The sequence below is a fragment of the Empidonax traillii genome, unplaced genomic scaffold (assembly GCF_003031625.1).
Source record: "Empidonax traillii isolate 1590-97213 ecotype Southwest subspecies unplaced genomic scaffold, ASM303162v1 scaffold669:size348880, whole genome shotgun sequence".
In the NCBI taxonomy this organism is placed as follows: Eukaryota; Metazoa; Chordata; class Aves; order Passeriformes; family Tyrannidae; genus Empidonax; species Empidonax traillii.
The window spans coordinates 222,561-243,731 of record NW_020955862.1 but is presented as its reverse complement, the minus strand read 5'-3'; the positions used below and the strand labels follow the sequence as shown (position 1 = coordinate 243,731).

At 46.2% G+C, this 21,171-nt stretch overlaps 1 protein-coding gene across 1 annotated transcript; it reads right to left on the bottom strand.

The window, feature by feature from the left end:
- Positions 1-167: 167 nt before the first annotated feature.
- On the bottom strand, positions 168-20,435 carry ERICH3 (glutamate rich 3). The gene is made up of 16 exons (XM_027899463.1): positions 20,121-20,435; positions 16,948-17,041; positions 16,203-16,328; positions 15,508-15,579; positions 13,630-13,758; positions 12,940-13,023; positions 12,310-12,459; positions 10,763-10,981; positions 9,980-10,154; positions 9,046-9,232; positions 6,683-6,978; positions 4,839-5,060; positions 3,128-3,589; positions 2,679-2,825; positions 316-1,850; positions 168-197 (listed from the first exon to the last, which is right to left on the bottom strand). Exons 1-16 carry the CDS (start codon positions 20,138-20,140, stop codon positions 168-170), a joined length of 3,948 nt encoding a protein of 1,315 aa, XP_027755264.1. The 5' UTR covers positions 20,141-20,435.
- Between the last annotated feature and the right edge of the window lie 736 nt (positions 20,436-21,171).

Here is a 21,171-nt window from a genome sequence, read left to right as displayed (position 1 = left end):
GGAGGTTTCTGCAGTCGGCTGTTCCCCAGGGGACATCGCTCTATGGGCTTCTCCGTGTCCTGGGGACATGATACTCACTGTGCCCCACTCCCACTCCCCCTCTCCCTGGCCCTCGGCCCCCAGTGGCTCTGGTCCACTTGGCTTACACCCCAGTGCTGCCTCCTGCTTCACTCCTTGTCCGTCAGCCACAGCTCCATCTGCCACCCCTACCCTGTCCTTCCCAGACTCCCTGGCTGCCCCCTTTCCCTTGGCTGACACCCCTTCTGCCACTGCCACCCCTGTCCTGCTCTGTGCCCCCAGCACTGCTCCTATCACCCTCTCCTGTGCGACTGTACCTGTGCCCACTCCATCACCCCCAGCCACTGCCACCCCCTCGGCCAGCGCTGGCTCCTCAGCCAGTCCCTCAGTCGGAGCCCCTCGCCCAGCCTGGCCGCCCACCACGGCGATGGCCACCAGCCCAGGCTCCCCTGTCCTGCTCACACCAAACCCCAGGGCTGGCACTGCTGCCTCACCCACAGCCCCCTCCCCAGAAGGCCTCCCCTTCCCTCTCTCTTTTCCATACCTCAGCCACCCCTCCATCCCAGTTGCTGGCTCCTCTGGACCTGCTGCTCCACCTGTGGCCTCCTCTCCACCTCCCGACCCCTGGGTGGCCACCTCTGCAGACCCTCCCACCACCCCTCCATCAGGTTTTCCCTCCATAGCTCTCTCTGTCTCTGCCTTGCTGCCCACAGATGAGTTTCCACTCCAAAGTGCTTCCACTGCATCCTCCTCCTCCTGCACTGCTGGAGTCTCCTCCCCCTGAGATGACCCTTCACTGACAGGATCGTCCCCAGCACCCCCCAGTGCCCCTAACCCAGGTGCCGCTTCCAGCACAGCACCCTTGCCAGGCTCCACTGGCACCTCCATCATGTCCTCCACTTTTGGGAGAGTATTCCCTCCCATCATCCATTCCTGGCCACGTTCAGATGCTGCTGCTCCTGTGGCAGTCTTCCCCATCCCCATCCACTCTTCCCCTAACACCTCTAGCTGGGAAAACTCATTTGGCTTTACAAACATTTCCCCTCCAGGCATTGCTTCTCCCGTTTCCATATCCCCTAATGCTTCCAGGAGAGCCTCAGGCTTCCCCACAGCCTCCTCCCCTTCAGAACTGTCTTCCTCAACAGCCTCTTCTTCTTCAGGGCCAACAACTCCAGCAATACCTTCTCCTGCCAGGTCAGCATCCTCCACAGCCTCCTCTCCATCCACCACAGCATCCGCCACAGCACCCTTCCCTCCAGACCCTCCCTCCTGCAAGGACTCCCCTGCCTCCGACACTGCCTCACCTACCTCCTCCTCTGCCTGCAGCCCTGCCGCTCCATCAGGGCCTTTCTCCACAGCCTCCTCCTCCTCAGTGACCCCCCCAGCCCCCTCCTGCCCCTCAGACACAGCTCTGTTTGTCTCCTGGCCCGGCAGTGCTCCAGTTGGCCCCTCTCCCCCAGGTGCCGGCTCTCCTAGTGCTGCCTTGCTCTCCATCCCCTCCACCAGCACCTCCTGCTCCCCAGGTGACACCTCTATGCTCAACTCCACTCTCTCTCGTGTCCCCTTCCCTTTTGGACGTTCCTCTGCCACGGTGCCTTCCTCAGGTGTGGATTCCTCCGGCGCAGACCCTCTCTCTTCCTGGGGCAGTAAATCCTTCTCCTGTACCCCTTCTCCTCCGGCCTCTTCACTGCCAGCATCTCCTCCCACAGCAGCACCATCCTGCTCCAGGGCTTGTCTCTGGCCTTCCTTCTGCCCTTCTTGTACTTCTTGTCCTGCTGCCTCCTGCACATCAAGACTTCTCCTCCCTTCGGCCAAGAAACTTCCATCTGATGCTGTTAGGGAATAATCAAACATTGGTTTTACTCAGCACTGTGTCAGTGTTATATGTTTGACAGGGTTAGTGTTAAAGGTCCCATCTCTGCCCAGCAATGAGGGACACCAGCATGGGGAGCAGAAGAAAACTTGTAGTGTGTCTTCTCATCACACCTCTGGGCTCTGACTATGTCTCTAGTGCTGCTGTCCTGGCATCTGGCATAATGAACTTCAGAAAAAAATGTTGATGCAAGGCCAGCTTTCATCTTTGCTGGTCTTGCCTGCCGTGCCTGCTCTGCCTCCCTCCCTTCCTGCCTGCAGGGAATTCAGGTGTGCATGCGAAACACCTGTAACCTTGACAGTGACACTCAGAAAGTCAGAAATAGGTGGCAAATTGCTCACGTAAAATATGTACACACAGGAGGAAGAACACTCAGCGTTCATATAAAATGTGTAATTGCTTCCTGTGGATTCTTTAATTACACTGGGGAATAACACAGGGTTGATTCCTGCTCCTGGGTGCCAAAGAGTTTCCCAAGGAGGTCCCATGCTACCTGGAAGCACAGAGAACCTCACGACATTTCTGCTTTCCGTAGCTATTTTCCTAACTCACAGCCAGTTTATCATGGCCTGGGTTCTCTGCCTAGAACCATTTAAATGCCAAACAAGCATTAATTATACATGACTACAGAAACTGGATAGTCATCACCCAATTCTATACAAATTAGGAAAGAAAAAAGCACAAGGAGGGTTAATAGCCAAAGGAAAGTGAAAGGACAAACAGTTCCATAAAAAACCTTCAGACTAATAAGATTTAATCCTTCTCCCTGATTGACAGTCAGCCTCACCTTCACTGGCATCATGCTCTGTACTTGCTGCGTTCTCTGCTTCCTCACTGGCATGGGAATCGTCAGGTTCAGGGTCGGAATTCACAGGATGATCATTTCCAGTTGCCTTTGATATTTCCTCCTGGTCTGGTTTGCAATCTTCAAAAATTATCACAAAGAAAACAGGAAGCAAGAAAGAGAAACCATTAAAGAGCAAAAGGGGAGTAGAAGCCATCCAGCCACCTCAGCTTGGCTTAAAATGGTTTAAAATTCATGTTTGGGCAGAGCCTTACACTGGAAACACTAGCAGAGAAGCACCAAGCCAGAATTATGTTCTGAGTGGTTATTGTGCTTACAGCAGCACAGAGTTGTTCCAGCAACCTGAGAACAGTCCAGTGACTCCCCATGCTGCATCATGACATGGTGACATGCACCAGTCACTCAGAGCTATGCAGAGGGGCTGTACTCACCCCCTCCTTTCTCACTCTGAGGAGACTCTCCATTGCCATCCTCCATGTTCATCATCCTGGGGTCCCAAGGCACTGGAAGACGTTCATACTCATCATTCATGCTACTTTCTCCTGACACAGCCTGTTTGAGTTCCGCATTAACTTCAGGACTTTGATGCTGCATTGCCATTAAATTTTCATGAAAAATTCCAGTATCTTCCCTTGCTGCTAGATCTTCTAGTTTTGCCTTTCCTGCTTCATCTATTTTTTTCTTTTCCATTGCAGAAGTCTCCTGATTCTCCTCCCTTCTGTGCAGTTTATTCTCCCCATTCCCATTTCCATACTGTGCATGTGCTGTGCTATCAGATGCCCTTTTGATATCACACTCCTCTCTGCCATTGTCCATCATTGCTTCAGCATGAGAGTCACCCTCAGTGCTGCACCGAGTGCTGATGGATGAGAGAGAGTCTGTAGGTCTCCTCTCTGGAAACAGCAAAGAGCACTTTGGTTTAGTATTTGGCACTAAACATCTGCCTTCACTGGGCACTCACAAAGGACAGAATTTCATGAAATAGCAATCTCTGAATTACACCATCTGGGGATATCATGACAAAATTCCAGTAAGTGTAAATAGAAGTACTGAGGTATCAATTATTAAATCCATTTAATGTTTTTGGGGGGTTTTCCTGGTAATGGAAATTAACCTCTAATGGAAATTAACCTTCTGATAATGGAAATTAACCTCTATCAATCACACAGAAAGACACCCCCAAAAGCACCTTGAAGTGTCACTCAGACAGGGTTTATCACAGATTCTTGAGCTCTGTTTGATAAAAGACTTCAACCATAGCAACAATCCTTCAGTGCACTCCTGTTAACTCAATGAATATTAGAAAGTTCTCCAAAACCATGTGTAAACCACTCAGGTCGAACTGGAGGTGAAGCTCACTGTCTTCTCTAAAAAAAACATAGAGACATCATCATTTAAATTCAAAAATGGAAAGTCTGAGGGGAAAAAAAAGCAGTAATCCTTCATCTAACCCTGAGCTGGCAGCAGAGCTGACTGCTGCTCAGCCTTGTGGCTGCCCATAGTCCACACAGGTTCAAGAAGGGATTGGTGAAACTCAAGGCAGAAAAATCCAGGCAGGCTGAATAAGTAAAAGTGCCAGAACTGTCATCCACAAACAACTGCATGTTCAGAAAAACATACTGTACCATGAAACCTTACAGCCACAGTTTAAAGACTCCCACTCAGAGTACCACTCCTCCACCATGGGAAAATTCGAGGGAGTTCCTCTCCAGACCTTTCCCCTCAGACAATCTAATCATTTCTGGATCTCTGGCACAGACAGATACATTAGGGCCATATTAAGGGCCACTAAAGACAGCACTTCTAAAACCCAGGGTGGTCTGTCAGGTTTCTTGGGACCCTTCAGAAGGTGAAATGGGTCACAGCTTCTCGAGGAGTGAGTCCTGCTGACATGGAGGACTGCCCTGCCAACCTGCTGCCTGCCTCAGCCTCCATTTCAGCACCTAAACAGCTCAGTAAAAAGCCCACGCTTCCAGGGGCCTGCAGTTGTAGAACTATTAACAGATAAAACAGCTGTCTTTTACCCTGTCAGTAGGAATGGCATGGGTTTCTCCATGCAAACTCACCACACATACTGGACATACACACTGTAAAACATGCATCAGGTCACCTTCTCTAAGCCTCATTATGAAAAAAACTAACCTTGTTGATCATTCTCAGAGTCCCTGTCAGAATATCCATCACTTTCATCTTTCTCGCTGTCAGAGGCCTGCAGTGCCTTCTGCGATGAGGTTCCACTCTCCTTTCCATAGTCTAAATTATGGGGTTTATCATCTGAGGATGACTCTGACATTCCATTTGTTTGATCAGCAGTCTGTCCCTCTTCATTAACTTCTTCATCTCCTTCAAAATCTTCATCATACCCTAAAATAGAAGAATTGCGCTGTGAGACAGAAAACAGAATTCACAGCTAATGAAGTTCTTTTTAAGCAGAGGTTAAATTCATTAATCTCCTTTTGCCCTTAGATTATCTCATGACTTTAAAAAGACTGAGCAAATATAAGACCACAGGTTCATGGAGTTGCAAGAATGCAGCAAAACTACTGATTGATGCACCAAGTATCATTAATGCATTAAAACAAAACCAAACAAAATCATTAGACATAGAAAGGACTAGAAAAATTAAAACCTGGGCAAACTCAGAAATTAAATGCAAGAGTCTCTTATTACAGGAGAAAAATGGTTGTGATAAAAAAAAAAACCTACAAGCAATAAGGAAAGATGGAGAAAGGTAATATATTGTAGTGCAAAGCATGATAAATGTGGATTTAGATGGCTAAATAGCAAAAAAGTGTCTTATAAACTCAATTAATCTAATTAAACCCAGCCAAAGGGCACTGCAGAGGCACACTTTTATAACACTGCTCTGAAGTGCTCCTTCAGGCCCAAGGGAAATCCCAGCACAAATGAAGATTGCACACAATTACCACTCTTATACCCACATGTCTGGATTTCAGCCAGGCACTTGCCTGACAAACTGTGACATCTGATAGATAACTTTGCTCAGATCTGTAGGTGGAGATGCATTAAAGAACGCTCCCCTTCAACGTCAAAGCTGCACTGTGCACATCCCAGGCACGAGCACAAGAGATGTCGGTGATTCCCATCTAAAATCCAGTCATTTTGCTCTATCAGGGGCTCCCTGCACCAACAGCAGCAAAGGAAGACACCTGCCCTGTGCAGGTGACTGTCACTGTTGCCACACCAACTGTCCCTCGTGGCCATCACTCCTCACCTCCTTTCTTTCCATCAGGGCTTTTAACATGCTGAAGGGACAGAATGCCAAGGGCAGAAATGAAGAGTTCCTGATGCAGAACCAATTAGGCAAACAAACAATTACCCAGACAATGACAACTAAGGGAATAAGGAGATTTATTTTCTATATTAAAAATCAATTGAGATTCCAACTGCAGTGTTGGCAGGGAGGACTCCTTATGTAACTCTCAGAAGGGAAGCTCCTCCTGAAGGAAAAAGGCCTGATTAATCCCAAACACACATCTGGAGGGACTAATATGGCAGCTGAGCAGTCACATCGCAGAACTGTAAAAGCAAAAATAGGAATAGGAAGTAGAAGTTAAAATCTCCCTCTAAATGTGACTGCCTCTGAAGAAGACTACAGTAAGGAAGTGAAGGGAGAGGCTGAGCTGAATGCCTCCTCCATGGAAGAGAACATCTTCCACTAGACCAGGTTGCCCCAAGACCCCTCCAACCTGGCCTTGGAAACTTCCAGGGATGGGGCAGCCACAGCTTCTCTGGGTAACCTATGCCAGGGCCTCACCCTCCTTCCTTACTCACTTTCTTGCCTCTTGCAAACCATCTCATCCTGTTGCATGGTTGAAAGGTGCCCCACTAATTCTATTACCCAGCCACAGGCATCACTATATTTCTTAAGCCCCAGGCAAAGTCAGAGGTCCATAATCACGTACCTTCTCCAGAATCATCCTCTACCATTTCTCATCCCCCACTCATGTCTGGGAATACTGTACCATTTTTACTGATGTCTTCCTGACTATCTTCACTCTCACGATCAGATTGGTTTGTGATTTCTTCTTCTCTGTACTCCTCTCCAGTTTCCAGTTTTTCCTCAGCAGTTTCCACACTTGCTTCATGAGCTGGTAGGATGACTAACACTGAATTTTTCACTGATTTCTGCTCAACACTGCTGATACTTGGCTCACTGTGCAGAGCATATTCCCAGGAACCCACATGCTTCTCCACATGGCACTCCATCTTCCTCTTGGGAGGGGATAGCTTTCTGTCCAGGCCCATCGCAATAATGCACCTATAAAGTAACACAGATTGGGAAGTATCACATTTTTTTTCCTGGAACAATGGAGGGCAGCAGACATTGTGAGTTCAGCTCATTATCAGCAGTGAAACCAGGTACCCATTTTCCTCTGCACTGTCACAGCGATTCACATGGAGAAGCACCCCAAAATCCCAGAGAGCTCCCCTAACACAGATGCAGTTCTTCCTGAAGAAGAGTAATCCTGTCTGCACTTACAGGCGACAATCGACATATAAACAAATTAAAAACAAAATTATTACAACTGACTCTTCATTTGAACCATCCCAACCTACTTATGTTGGGAACCAGAGAAGGTATTCAATGCGTGTCACAGAGCAGGAAAAAAAACAATTGCACCTGACTTGAAGGGATGTGAAACTAGCTGTCATTTATGGGGAAAATCAGGTCAATAGACATGGGTTTTAAGTCACCAGATAAGGTCAGCTGGACTGACAAGAGGCAGGAAAACAGAAATCATTAAGAATAAGAGGGAAAGGGGGGCAGAAAGGGGGCTGATTATTCAGAAAGGAATTAACCAATTTTTGAATACCATATTAAATTCAGAAAAATCACTTCAAAACTTTCTAGAAATCACACAAAGCTGAGGTTTGAGCTTTTCCTAAATTCTATACCCACTATATCCATTTTGAATTCAGAAGCTATTCACTTGTTTGAACATGCTAGATAACCCATTTACTTAAATCATGTTCATTGTTAGACTGGAGTAAAAAATTGTGGTACAATATTTCTTAGAATTCACTCCTTATCTGAAGGAACAGGGTACAGCTTTGTAGACAGTCTCTTGTTCCAACTGCTTCCTGCTCTTTTAAAAATTATTTATTAAAAGAACATGAAAGTTTTTTAGTTGTCTACATGTCCAGAAGTTTACTTGTTTGGCCAGAATTAACAGTCACAGAAAAGGAAGGTTTTATGACAACTAAAGCTTCTTGGCAGTGATACCTTGGAGTGTTGATGTTTTGATTTTTTTAATTTTTGTAGATCTTAGAAGTAGTTATGTAGTAAATGTAGATTTTAGAGTAGCAGCATATTATCCCTTTACCCTAAACACATCAGCTCAAACCCCTGTTACCCATTCCCATATCAATTCCCTAAATTCCATAGCCTGTTTAGTCTCTTTTTCAAGTTAGAATTGTAGAAGAACACCCTAACCCTACGGAAGAAGATACAGCCATAGACCCAACAACCTCCAGGCCTAGAATTCTGGAAGGCCTCAAAGGACATTACGTGCTCTGAGGAAGATGAAGATGAAGAAGAGGGGGTCCCAAAATGCCCCCAGACCCAATTTCCAAGAGGCGTGGCGGGGGCAGAACCTGGGTGGTAGCTGGACGGCATTGGGTAAAAATCATTATAAAAACTGTGAACATCTCATTTTCGGGAGCGCACGCTGGGGGTATTCCAGAAAGCCTGGGGGCTCATTAAAACCTTTGTATCCTTATCTTATCTCCTACCTAATTTGGCTTGGAGTCTTTTTTTTCCCACAGCCATTTAGGCAACAGCAGAACCACAGCTGTTGGTCAGAGCACTGACTTTCACCCAAACCTGTAACCTTTCTGCACAGATTTGCTTTCTGAACCATGGCCAGTGTTCAGTGCTGCCTTATTCTGCAGCCGGGGGGAGGTATCACAACAGAATCCCACCTCAGAGGCAGAGCTGTTTAAAAATAAATTATGCACAAAAAAGCCTCTGAAAAACACAGCCTGGTATTTGTTTCACTGCCACTTGGGCCAAAGACACACAGGTGGCACACGAACCACAACCCACAGCCCCTGTCCCATGCTCAGCCACCTCCAACACCCTGACAGAGCCAGCACCAACACTGTGATGCCAGGCACTCAACACAGGAAGACTGAGCAGGCACGGGAAAAGGGCTGTGCTGACACTCTTGGAGGTGAGACTCAGATAGGCAACCGCAGTCCAAGGGCTGCTGTGAAACAAAGAAGGTTCTACAGAGCTGTGGGGAGCTAGAGAGATGAAACAGGAACACGTGAGAAACTCTCTGAAAACCAAGTCCCTGTGAGCAAAGCGTACTCATCTCCATACCTGTAGCAAGGAGATGCTCCCTCCACATCGAGAAACCTGAAGTATCTGTGCCTGCTTCGCAGCCGGGAACGCCTCTGATGTTTGTACTCACAGCAACAGCTCAGCCTGTGGACTTGCATCCCATTGAGAAAAAACGTGAGGCTGAACGGGAAACCACGGTGCCTCTTGGAGATGAACTGGAAGGTCTCTGCAATCATAGAAAGAAAAGGTTCAAAGAAAAACATTACACTTCACTGTCAGCCTGGGGTAATTGCTGTATCTCACCTGCATCAGCACAGCACCCAACCCTCTGTGGCCAGCCTCTGGGGTTCTCAGCTCTGTTCATCACTCTACCCCTCCACACACATAGCCCTGGCTCTCCCCAGCCCCAGGACCCAAGGTGGGCACAGCTAGGACAGGTGAGCACCCTGTCAGTTTGGTCACTCACTGCTACAGCAGAAGAGAGGCAGGACACTCCCAGCCATTTCCTGTGCCCAGTTTCCCAGAACACAGGTCACCTTTTACTGGTGTGATGGAATTTCACTCACATAAAAGAGATGAGAACTAGGCTCCCACTATGTACTTTTCCTTCTGGAATAATAAGCAACATGTACTGATGTATTTTAGCAACTCAGGTAAATCCTATTTAAGTACAGCTTACTGCTACAACTACTCCATTAAACATACATCTCTATAGAAAATTAATCTAAGCTACAGTATTTTGTTAAATTAGCTCTCTAAATTCCTTCTACTATAATTCACAGAAGTAATTGTAACTTCACTTGCAATCATGGAACAGTAGATCCAGATTTAATGTGGAGGCAGATGGTATAAAAATCCCTGGATGCAAGTATCTTGACTGAGTTTAGCTGAAATCATTTTGGTGTCACAGCAATGTTTTAACCAAAAAAAGATGTTGCCAGAATCAATATGAACTCTTTGCCTCTATCCTTACCTCCTTCCAACAGCTTGCCAGTGTAGACACAAAGGTTTTCTCCTCCACAGTGCTGCTGATAGACTTTGATTTCATCCCTGTAATCATCGCGAGACAAATGCAAACTCTTTCCTAGGTAGGCCATGGTGACAACAGCATTGCTGCATAATGGGGACTTGGGGAACCCTCCAGAATTCTGCAGCAGGAAACACACAGAAATGCCGTCAGCTTCCAGCTCCAACAGGAGGGGAACAAAAAGCCCATGGCTGTGCAGCACACGCTTGAGGCTTCCAGGCTTTTACAACAGGTTCTGGGCTGATTAAATTAGGAAGTGTTTATAACATGCAGGGGGACAGGAAAATATTTCAAACTGAAAATCCATTTCATTGAATAGCACCAAATTGCAGGGACCATGTCTCATGACCCATATTGTCCCTCCCATTCCTGGGTTCCTACAGTTTTATTTACAGGAGTCAAAACTGGCTGGAGACAGAGTATAACCCCTGCAGTGTTCATACACTTGAGGCATTTCAAAAATCCCCGAAGCTCTGGTGCCAGCTATGGCCAGACACAGGATCAGATTGACTGAAGTGGAAGGTCCTATGAGTTTTTGTTCTGCACCTTTTTTCTACTGAACTGATGAAAAACACCAAATGCTTTAGTTTACAGAGGCATGCTCAGCAGTTATATATTTTAATATTCATACATTTTCTTTATGCAAAGTAGGCATATACACCTTTCAGCATTAACCAAACACACCAGTGAGGAAGGTAATACAACTGTACACAGACAGAGATAACTCACCTTTGTTAAAAGTTGCTCTGTGTCATTCGATGCAGTGGTGGGACGAAACCGTCTCCCTGTGGGCACCCCACTTCTCCCTGCAGGGACACCCCTGTCCCCTCTGTGCCGGCGAGGCGGTGGCACTGGCACCACGCAAGGGTTAATGACAGGCAGCTGATATGGGGATACACCAGTCACGTACTCCACGGAATTCAGAAGCCTTAACTCGCTTCTCTCCCCCTGCAAAAACATTTTAACCTGGTGACATAGGTTGTGCAGAACCAGCTCCTGAGCACATGGAAGTGGCCGTGGTCTGACTGCTCAGTACATTTAGCAGCACACGTCCTTCTGGAACAGCTCCTTAACTCGGGGCCTGCAATTTGTTTGTTAAAAGATTTCTGTGCTAAAACCCTTTCTTTTAATTGGCAAGACAACATGAAGTTTGCTTGAAAATGTCACCCTCAGAGATACAGACAGCACTGCAAACCAAGCCCTGCCTGCAGCCCCGCAGAGCTCTGATATCAGACAGAACTCTGCAAAGTCCTACAGCAGTGCTGCTCTCAAAGCTGGAAAACACATCCCCGAGCAGCCAGAGTCATCCAGTAGGAACATAACTTGGTATCCGTTACACAAAATGGGGTTCAAAATGCTGGTTCCCCATATGAGTGGAGGTTTAGTCCTCTTTCAGAATGAAATGCAAACAGAGGATCAGGGTCTCAAAGAGCAAGACATTGCCAGAGACCAAGTCCTGTAAATGCTGCATGCTCTGGCTCTGAGCTCTGCCTCGCATTCTCATAACTGACACCTGACTTAGCTGTTTTGTCACTTGAGAGTATTAAAGAAACCATTAAATCACCTATAAGTTGAGTATACATAAATAATACCAGCAAATTCTTGGACAAAGGATTGTGATCATCCCAACACAGAGCAAACGCAGAGCAGAAGGGAGCTATTCATACAGCGTCTGCCAGCCAGTGGTAGCAGGTCAGAGGCCCACTCCAAAATCTTCCACCCCATGGAACTCATATCACAAAACCAATTACATTATGTTTTTCTAGAACAGAAGAAAAGTCCAAATATCATTGAAAGTGATGGTAAACATATCGAGATCATGTTTGACTCTCATTTTCTGAACCCACTAGTGTGACTTGGTAGGAGGAATGGCTAAAAAAAGGATTTTTTTGCTACTTTGTAGCTGTAGATGAAGATGAAAAGTTGTAAGACTTGTAAGTGAAAATATTCCATTGGTTCTCACCAGGTGTTTGCTTCCCTCTCTGCATAGTAGAAAATTTACATAGAGGGAGGAAATTTTGTATGCAGAGAGATTTTATACTATAAAATATAAGTCACCACGTTTTTCCTCACTGTGATCAAGAACTGGGTATTAGACCAGTAAGAACATATCTTGAAAGTTAATGGGAAGTGAAAAAGGAGAGTTCAAATAAAAGCTAATGCCATCTGTAAGGCACTGTCCCTGCATTACATAGTTCTGGGAACTACAGTACTAAAGTAGTGTTATAAAACTGTCCCTAAAATGCTATTATTTTCAGAATGAAATGCACCCTCACCCCATGGGTAAACTGCTGATTCCATTCCAGTACATGGCACTTCTGTTGGGAAGGCTTTGGTAGTGACCCTGCTGCAGTCCGGCCGCGAAGGGGCTGGAGGCGAAACGGCTGCTGCACATTTCCTGGAGCTGTATTTGGTCGCCAGGAACTCTACAAAAGGAAAAAGAAAACAGCAACAAAATCTCAGTGTCTAACTTTCAGTGCAGAGCAGCACCATAAAGGAAAAAAATAGCACTGATGAATATATCTGAAAGCAATGAGTTATTTCAGGTACTTCCAGGACAGGACATTTTCTAGTTCTCCAAAGAGCCAGATCCCTTTAGGCATCTTTAACTGACCATGCAAAACTCCATCATCCAAGAAAACTCTTGGCCATAAATACAAGTTTTTGCTACTGTCTCTTCACCGTGCAGCCTTGAAGCAAACCTCATGAACTCACAGGTGTTGTAGCAGTGTGCTATGGACTTCAGTAGATGGACACTAAGAGAATGCACAATAAAAATATGCCTATTTTTCTTCAATATTCAGCTTTTTCCTGACTTTTTTATTTCATCTTGTCCCTGTACACCCTTTAGAATACCAAGTTAAAAAGTTACAGCCTAACAGCACTGTTTAACTGAGGTAACTCACCACCTCAGAGGGTGCAGGCTCCTTGGGTCGGTGCTGATGAGAAGAATGTCCACCACCATAATCAACTACAAGTCCAGGTGCTCTCTGTATGGGGAGAAGGTCATTCAGGACTTGAAAGTCTCTCTTCAGTCTGCACCAATTATCATTATTGATATGGAGAACTAGTGAAAGCTGAATTATATATTTGGCCTTTGACCTTAGGTTTTAGTATCATTATATTTCCAGAGTATATTACCATTGTTTCTTTGCTGTTAACAGAGAGTAAGATCCAGAGCTCCAGACCTCATTTCAGAGCTCTTTCAACTCTGTTTTCTAAAAGACCTCCAAATGCTTTCAGGACTTCACAACATGTGTAAGCCCTTCTAAAGCTCTGGTATTTACTGACAGTGCTCAATGCACTGATACCAACTCATCTTACGAGGCAGCTAAAAGGGAAAGATTGAAGCAGACTTATCAGAGAGCAAAAGTTTTGTTCGGTTTTTTTTCTAAGTTCTGATGTGCCATTGCTGCAACACTGTCTTCTGAAGATTCCTCTTTAATGATACAACCCTGCAAACAGGATGAGGTCCTAATCCAGAATGATCCAGGCAGCCAACGCTTTGTCCTGAGTACAGATGTCACAGGCCCATGTGCACACTTGCAGCTACCCATGCTTCCATGACAGGCAATGGAGAAGTTATTGAAACTCACCCATTGTGAGCGACCAGCTCGATCTCCAGTCACTAAAGGATGAAGCCCACTTTGGTTCCTTGGACCAAGCGGCGGATGTGGAGAATGCATGGGGATGGCATCTTCCATCGATCTTCTGAATTGTTCCTCCTGAAAGAACAGAAATACATGTCTCTAAATATTCTAATGGTGAAGTCTGAGCCTCATTACATCTCTCTTTCACTGTACAGCTGTGATGATCAGCTCACCCGGACCTGATGGAACACTTAATTAAGGAAGGAAAGGAAATTATGGGAGAATGTGAAAAGACAAGTGAAAAGACTTGTCCCCAGCTCTGATCTCCAGCTGCTGATCTCCCCAGATTCAATTCATCTGCCTGCTTCTGTGTATCTCCCAATTCTTGGTTTTTTGAAGGTCTCTTTGAGAGCACCTGCCTCTTCCCTGCTCTGACTGTTGCCTGTCTCCCCTTTCTCTCCTCACCCACCCCCCACTGGGGATAGTTGTCCCACTGGAAAGAGATAGCTCTGTGTCTCAGCCTCTCTCGCTCAGCCATCTGCCTTCCTCCTTTCCTTTCAGATGAGCAACTTGGCTGAATCCACTGAACGCATGAGGTGAGAATCAAATTACACCACTGGCTCCAGCCAGGCTCCTGCACCCCAGCACGGCAGCACAGCACATACAGATCAGGTATCTGCAGGCGTCTTGCTGAAGGAAGCAGTTCTGCTTTATGTTCCAAAATTACCCAAGCCCAGGATCCCTCATTAGGGTGCTGGAGTTGCTGCTTCCACAGGGTGACTTCCTACCACAGGAGTTTTGTCAGCAAACAATGCCTCTTCAATTCCCATAGTGACCAGTGTCTTTTAGGAAAATCTTCTTTCTTTACCTGAAGAGCTTCCTATAGATGTATTATTTACAATTTAACAGATCTGACACTGTTCCCCAGCTGCTCAAAGCAGCAGCCAGCTTCTCAAGGCACTCTTCTCAAAGCGTTCTAGCTCCTAATACAGGGGGAAAAAAAAAAGGCAGAGCAGGATTCTGCCAAAATGAGAACAACTCTTTCCATATGAATCAAAGTGATTTCATGGGGAGAACCATTGACTTCTGTGGGATTTCCATGACTCTAACTACAGAATCAAGCTCAATCTACATAACAGCAAAGTGAAGGCTCCTGAAACCTCTTTTCATTACTCACATGCCAGTTCTGTCCAAATCCTGTGGAGAGGCAAACAACTGAACACATGAGCTCAGTGCTCAGTAGCAGTCAAAAGCACAGAGGGTCTAGAATTACTGTGAGGAGAACATCTCTTGAATTATTCATTCTGTTCTGGTTCCCCATTTCAAAACAGAAATAGTAGAACTAGAAAAGGTAAAAAAATAGCAACAGTAGTGAGAAGCCTGGAATGGCTCAGCTAAGAAAGATTCAGACTGAGGTCTTCAGCTTGGAAAATGGAGAAAGAATATGAAGAAGGTGTGTAAAACTACAGATGCTTTGGGAAAAGAGGAAAGTTATTAACTTTTTCATACCAAGAACAATGGACCATCAGAGACATCAGACAGATATTAGCAGATACATTAATTACTGTGCTGAAATGCAAGGAAGTACTATGTCACACAGCTCATTATTAAATCCCCCCATGAAGAACACTGCAGAACCAGAAGAATAACTAGATTCAGAAGGAATTAGATGCGTGAGTGGAAGTTTTGGAACTTCTAGGCAGAGGAAGAAGGAGATGTAACGTGGGGCAGGATCATCCTCTACTTGCCTGTTTCTTGTCTTTTCCATAAACATCAGAGACAGAGTACTTGGCTCAATGAATCTCTGGCCAGGCTTGTGGCTGTTACTCAACCCCAGGCAAAGCTGCCAGGAGCCACCAGCACCCAGCAGCACTCAAGCCTTACCTTGATTTTCTGCACCCTCTCCTTCTTTGCAGAATATTCAAGTTTCCTTTTTATTTCCAGCTGATGATGACGCTACCAATGTAAGAGGAAGAGAGATCCCATTAATGGGCATTATGAGATGTCAGTGAATGCAACAACACTTGCTTCTGTTCTGCTTGTCCTGCGCCTTCTCCCTGGTCATAACCCTCACTGAGCCCTGTAATAAAACTACTATGGATTGAATCCATTTGCATTTCACCTGTGTATATACACACAGCTAAGGGAACAATTGAGCACTGGTAAATATTGGTAAAGTTTGTAGGGACCAACTCCACTCTTGATATGCCACAGAAACGTGCCCAAATTTTGTATTCAGATGATAAATATAAATGTGTTCAAACAGTTTTGGTTTTATTAGTAATTTTTTAAGCAAACTAGTCTTGTGAATATCATCTCATAATCTGAGGGCTGCCAAAGAGCAATGTGGGATCCGAGACAGTGCCTGCTCTCCTGACAGCAGGGTTTGACAACAAAAGGCCTGTGTAAGGAATTCTGTAGAGAATGTCAAGCAGAGACTGTCCTTTTTCCCTGCAGAAGAGAGCCTTCCAGGGGAGCACGAGGGCAGGTACGGAAAACAGTTCAGTACAAGTTAACAGCCCCTGGCTGTCAGCAGGGAAGCACCTGAGAAGGCTCACACATCCCCAGTAAGGGCATACCTCCATGTCAAGGACCTTATGAAATATGGCACGAGCCAGGCACTCCTGGACGTATCTCTGCTGGTCCTTCCTCATGGCATTAAGCCGGTATTCTTTCTCAGGTATTATTCTTCCACTTCTTGAGATCTGCCATACACAAATATAATGTTACTGAAGAGGAGAAGATGGAATAAAGTACGTTTTGAAACAGTGCAATTTCCCAGCAAGACCACTTTCTCCTCTTGCTTAGTTACCACCTCTGCCCTTGCCATGGTGCTGCAACTCACCTTCCAGCACAGGACTGTCTTTGACCCCATGGGCCCAGCAGCCAAATGGAGGGAGCAGCAGCCACATTTCTAACAGCCAAGGGCTCAGCCTTACTCCTCACAGGCCACTGCCCAAGAGGGTACAGGGAGTTAAACACTTGCCTTCCAACTGCTGAAGGCTACACCTGCCTTTCTGTGACTCTCACCTAGGAGTGCATTAGTGTTTTTTAAAATGTTCAGCACATTCATCGTTAGCAAATCCTTCAGTTTGCTATTAAACACTTGTGAAAACTAAAACTAACACTGAAGCTATTTAAACAACCAGTCAAGTCAAAGATACTTCAGTGCGAAAACCCTGAGTGAATCAATATGATGCTGTATTTTTGCAAACTGAAAGACTTGGCAGAGGGAAAATCTAATGAGCGAAAATAAATATGGAACAAAAGCATTAAACCAATTCTGAATTAAATGTTGAATTCAGGAAAAATTTTCAGTCTCACCAGTCCTGATCTCTGAAGATGTTGTCTTATCCTGGCATTGCTGAAATATCCAACCAGGTGTTTGTCTGTAAGGCTGTTGTAGGTTGAAAGAAATCTGCAATAAAATCAATATAGATGTTTAAAATCTCCTTGACTGACAAACTATTACAGTTTAAGTTAAACAGAACTAGCCAATAATTTGCTGCACAAAATCCTGCCTTGGTGAATTACGCCCTATTTGGTCAGATAAATGTCCATTAGATTATGTAAAAGCAACATCTTTTGGTCTCCACAAAATTCATATCAGAAACAAGTGAGTTGTGCGTAAGGCTGAGCAGCTCAGTGTGGAATCACTGACAGGCTGACACGCCCAGCCCAGACAGCCTCCACCATCCCCAGCTGCCACAGCAGCCCCCTGGGATGATACACCCTGACCTTGGGCATGGCAGTCCCACACAATACCTGGAGCTGGATTCCAGCTGCACAGACCCAGCTCCCCAGTCACTCTGCCTGGGGCCGTGTTGGTGTCACAGACACTTTCCATACACCAGGTTGCTCCAAGCTCCATCCAACCTGGCCTCGGACACTTCCAGGGATGGAGCAGCCACAGTTTCTCTGGGCAACCCGTGCCAGGGCCTCACCACAATCATCACAGCTACCAAAGATCAAACCTTCCAAAAACGGAGCCTCAGATTTGAGAGCTGAACACAGAAACTGAAGCATCCATAATTAACAGATATATTTTTAAACAATTCTTAGCACAACTGTATCTTACTTCCCCCTCTGTAAAACAAGACAAATAATGAAGTCAGTGACAGTAGGCTACAGTTTGTAATACTCTAAATCCATTTACAAATGTACAATTTACACACTCCGGTGCATCTTGCATAGTACAATCAGGCTGACCTTTGGGCTCTCTGGGCAGGTTGTGCGTTAGTTACACAACAAAAGACTGATGTCTTTTGTTTTCTTTGGCTGTAGATTTAAATGCCACTGTACCTCTATTATATCCCTTTCAGTTGGATAATTCAGTCAAATGTCTATTGCCAGGCTAAGCCATGACACACAAAAACACACTCAAGGAGAGAATGAACAATTTTTTTTTGTAAAAAGAGATTATGCATTTACAGGAACTTTATGTGAGGTTTCACAATAACCTCACAGGTAGCTGCCAACAATAAATTAAACTTTAAACAAACAAGCAATGTAGCTTATCCTGTTATGCCTGTTGATTAAGCACTGGTACTATGGCAACTGTTCTATGTTACTTTTTTAATCCAGAGTTTGCATTTGAAACCACTAGATTCCACCAACTGTGATAAGTATCGATTTATGGTATCACCCGGCAACTGCATGTCGAGGCAGAAGAGAAATTCAGTTCAATTCCTTTTCATTGACTGCCTTGCATCTAAGATTTCCTGGACCATATAACTGGTTAAAATGTAGCTCCCACCTGAGCACAGTGATGCAGCAACTTCTGTTGCATAGATGTCTCAGTACAGGTATTTTCTCACTGGAATTATAAACAGGCTGGTCCTTGAAAATGCTGAATTAAATTCAGAGTTCAAAAGGGGCATTGGAGGTAACAAGGAAATGTGTTGAACCTGAACCAAAGCCCATTAAAGCACTGGAAAGAATGCAAGTGGATCCACTAGGGTTTGGCCGTGCCATGCTACCTGGAGGAGCCCTTGCACCAGCCCCAGAACCCTCTGTGGCTACAAATACCATCACAGACAGTGCCTCGGGAACAGGCAGGAACACTCCAGCAAAGCAAACATTGGTCCCCTTTAGTCCCTGCTCCTGTATGTGGTATCAACAAAATGGGAACAGAAGTTCTTGTCTGAGCAGTTTTGTCCCACATTCCAATATTTAAGAAGCACATACAAACGTCACCTCCAAAACCTCTCCAACAGGCAGAAGTGCAGAACTGACAAAATTCATTTTAAGAAAACACACGGCAAAGGGAAAGCACCAGCCTTAGCCAGCTCTATACAGCCTGTGTCATAGCCATCACATCTCTTTTCTGGGTACTCCTGAGACTCCTTTTCTTCTGCCCATTTATCCAGTCCATTCTTCTCTCCAAAAATGCTAGGTTTTTATTTGCATTACAGGCAATTTTCCTGGACAGAACCCAGACTGACTGATCTGTAATTTCCAGGACTGGGTCTGAAGGTCTTCTCAAGATGAGCATCACGTTTGTTTCTCTGGCATCACAGCCACTGACAAAATATCACTGTCATGTCAGTAATTTTATATTTGCAGCTATTTACAATTCTATGATGCTATGATCATTGCCATTATTATTATTAACAGTATTTTTGTTCTCAGCTGGCATCTTACCCACAGCACTATGCTCAGAGCCAGCACTGTATCTCTCCATGATTTTTAAGATCACTATTACTTGGTTGGAAGGATAACAAGACAAAGCACAGCAGGCATCCTACATATTTGCAAAGCAAATCTTCACCGTTAACGTTTCACAGTGCAATTAAATCACTAACTAAATGAGCTGAGAGAGGATCAAGGCATCAGTTATTGATTGGCAGAGTCACAGGGGATTGTGGCCCCTATGCTCTCCACCTGGCACCTGTCTGCCATTCCCTCCCTAAAGAAGCTTTCAGCCACACAACCAGACATGGAACTCAGAGCCAAAGACACATGTTCTGCTACTGATTTCTTGTGTGGACATGAGCAAGTTCTATCATTGCTTCTTTACTCAGAGCATCACCCACTACACCAGGATGTGCCAAATTTTGTCATGGAGACCTGCAGAGATTCTCCATTTCTCACTATTTGTCCTTGATAACATATCAGCTCGGGGAAGTCTGGATTCTCCGAACTCACGACCTGCAGGTCCGGAGCCGGTCAACAAGGGAATGACCTGCAGCCCCCGGCGCCGCTCTCCGCGGCTCCATCACTCCTGCGCTGGGAGCGGCGTTACCTAGACGGTGGAGTCGGGGGTTCGGGTGCTCGCCCTGGAACCCCGGGGTGTGTGGTGGCAGGTCGGGGCATCCACACCCCGTCACCCCCATCCAACGGCCGGCGCGGGCTGCAGGGAGGCGCCGCTGGTGGCCCCGGCCCTGTCACCATCCCCGAAGAGCTGACAGGCCGACAGCGACTGCGGGTGCGCCCGGAGCTGCCCGGGCAGCGGGACCGCACGGACCCCCGGACCCCCAGACCACCGCCCCACTCACCGGGGCTGCGGGGCGCTCATGGCGGGTGGACCGGCGCTGCCGCCGCGTCCCGGGTGTCGCCAGGAGACGGCGGGAGGGAGGGGCGGGAGGAAGACGGGGAGGAGGGAGATAGGGAGAAGGAGGGAGGGAGGGAGCCGGCGCTCCGCCCGCCACCCCCGCTGCCCCGCGGCGTCACAGAATGACAGAATAGTTGGGGGTGGAAGGGACCTCTGGAGATCACCCAGTCCAACCCTCCTGCCTAGGAAGGGTCACCTGGAGCAGGTAACGCAGGAACGTGTCCAGGGGGATTTGGAATGTCTCCAGAGAGGGAGACTCCACACCCACTCTGAGCAGCTGTTCCAGATTCTGCAACCTCCATGGAAAGTAGTTCTTCCTCGTGTTGAGGTGGAACTTCTTGTGTTTTGTTTTATGGCCATTGCTCCTTCGTGTCCTGTTGCTGAGAAGAGTCTGGCACCATCCTCTTGGCACCCACCTTGGAGGTATCTGTAGGGATTGATGAAATCTGTTCTTAGCCTTCCCAGACCCAGCTCCCACACTCTCTCCTCATCAGAGATGCTCCAGATCCCTCATCATCTTTGTGGCCTCTGCTGGACCCTCTCCAATAACCCTTGTCTTTCTTGCCCTGAGGAGCCCAGAAATGGACACAGCACTCCAGATGTGGCCGATGTGCCACTCTGTCACTGCCTGCGGGACATGGGCCGGCAAGGGGGCTGTGGGACACCGGTGCTGCAGCAGTGCTGGGCTGCCAGGGGACAGGAAGAGAAAAGGGGAAAAGGGGGAAAGGGGAAAAGGAAAAGAGAAAAAAAAAAAAAAAGAAAGAAAATAACAAAAGGAAAAGAAAAAAAGGAAAGGTATGTCAAAGGCATTTTTATACAGCACAGACCCACGAACTTAAAAATATCAAACAAGGTGACTGCATGCATTTCCAATATCAATCCCAATTGCCATCTCTCAGTATAGATGACAGGAAGCTCCACCGTGTGTGTGGCAAAGACCACTTGATTTACTGAAATAAAGAAGGTATGATCACCCTTCCATGCTCCAGTTTTTC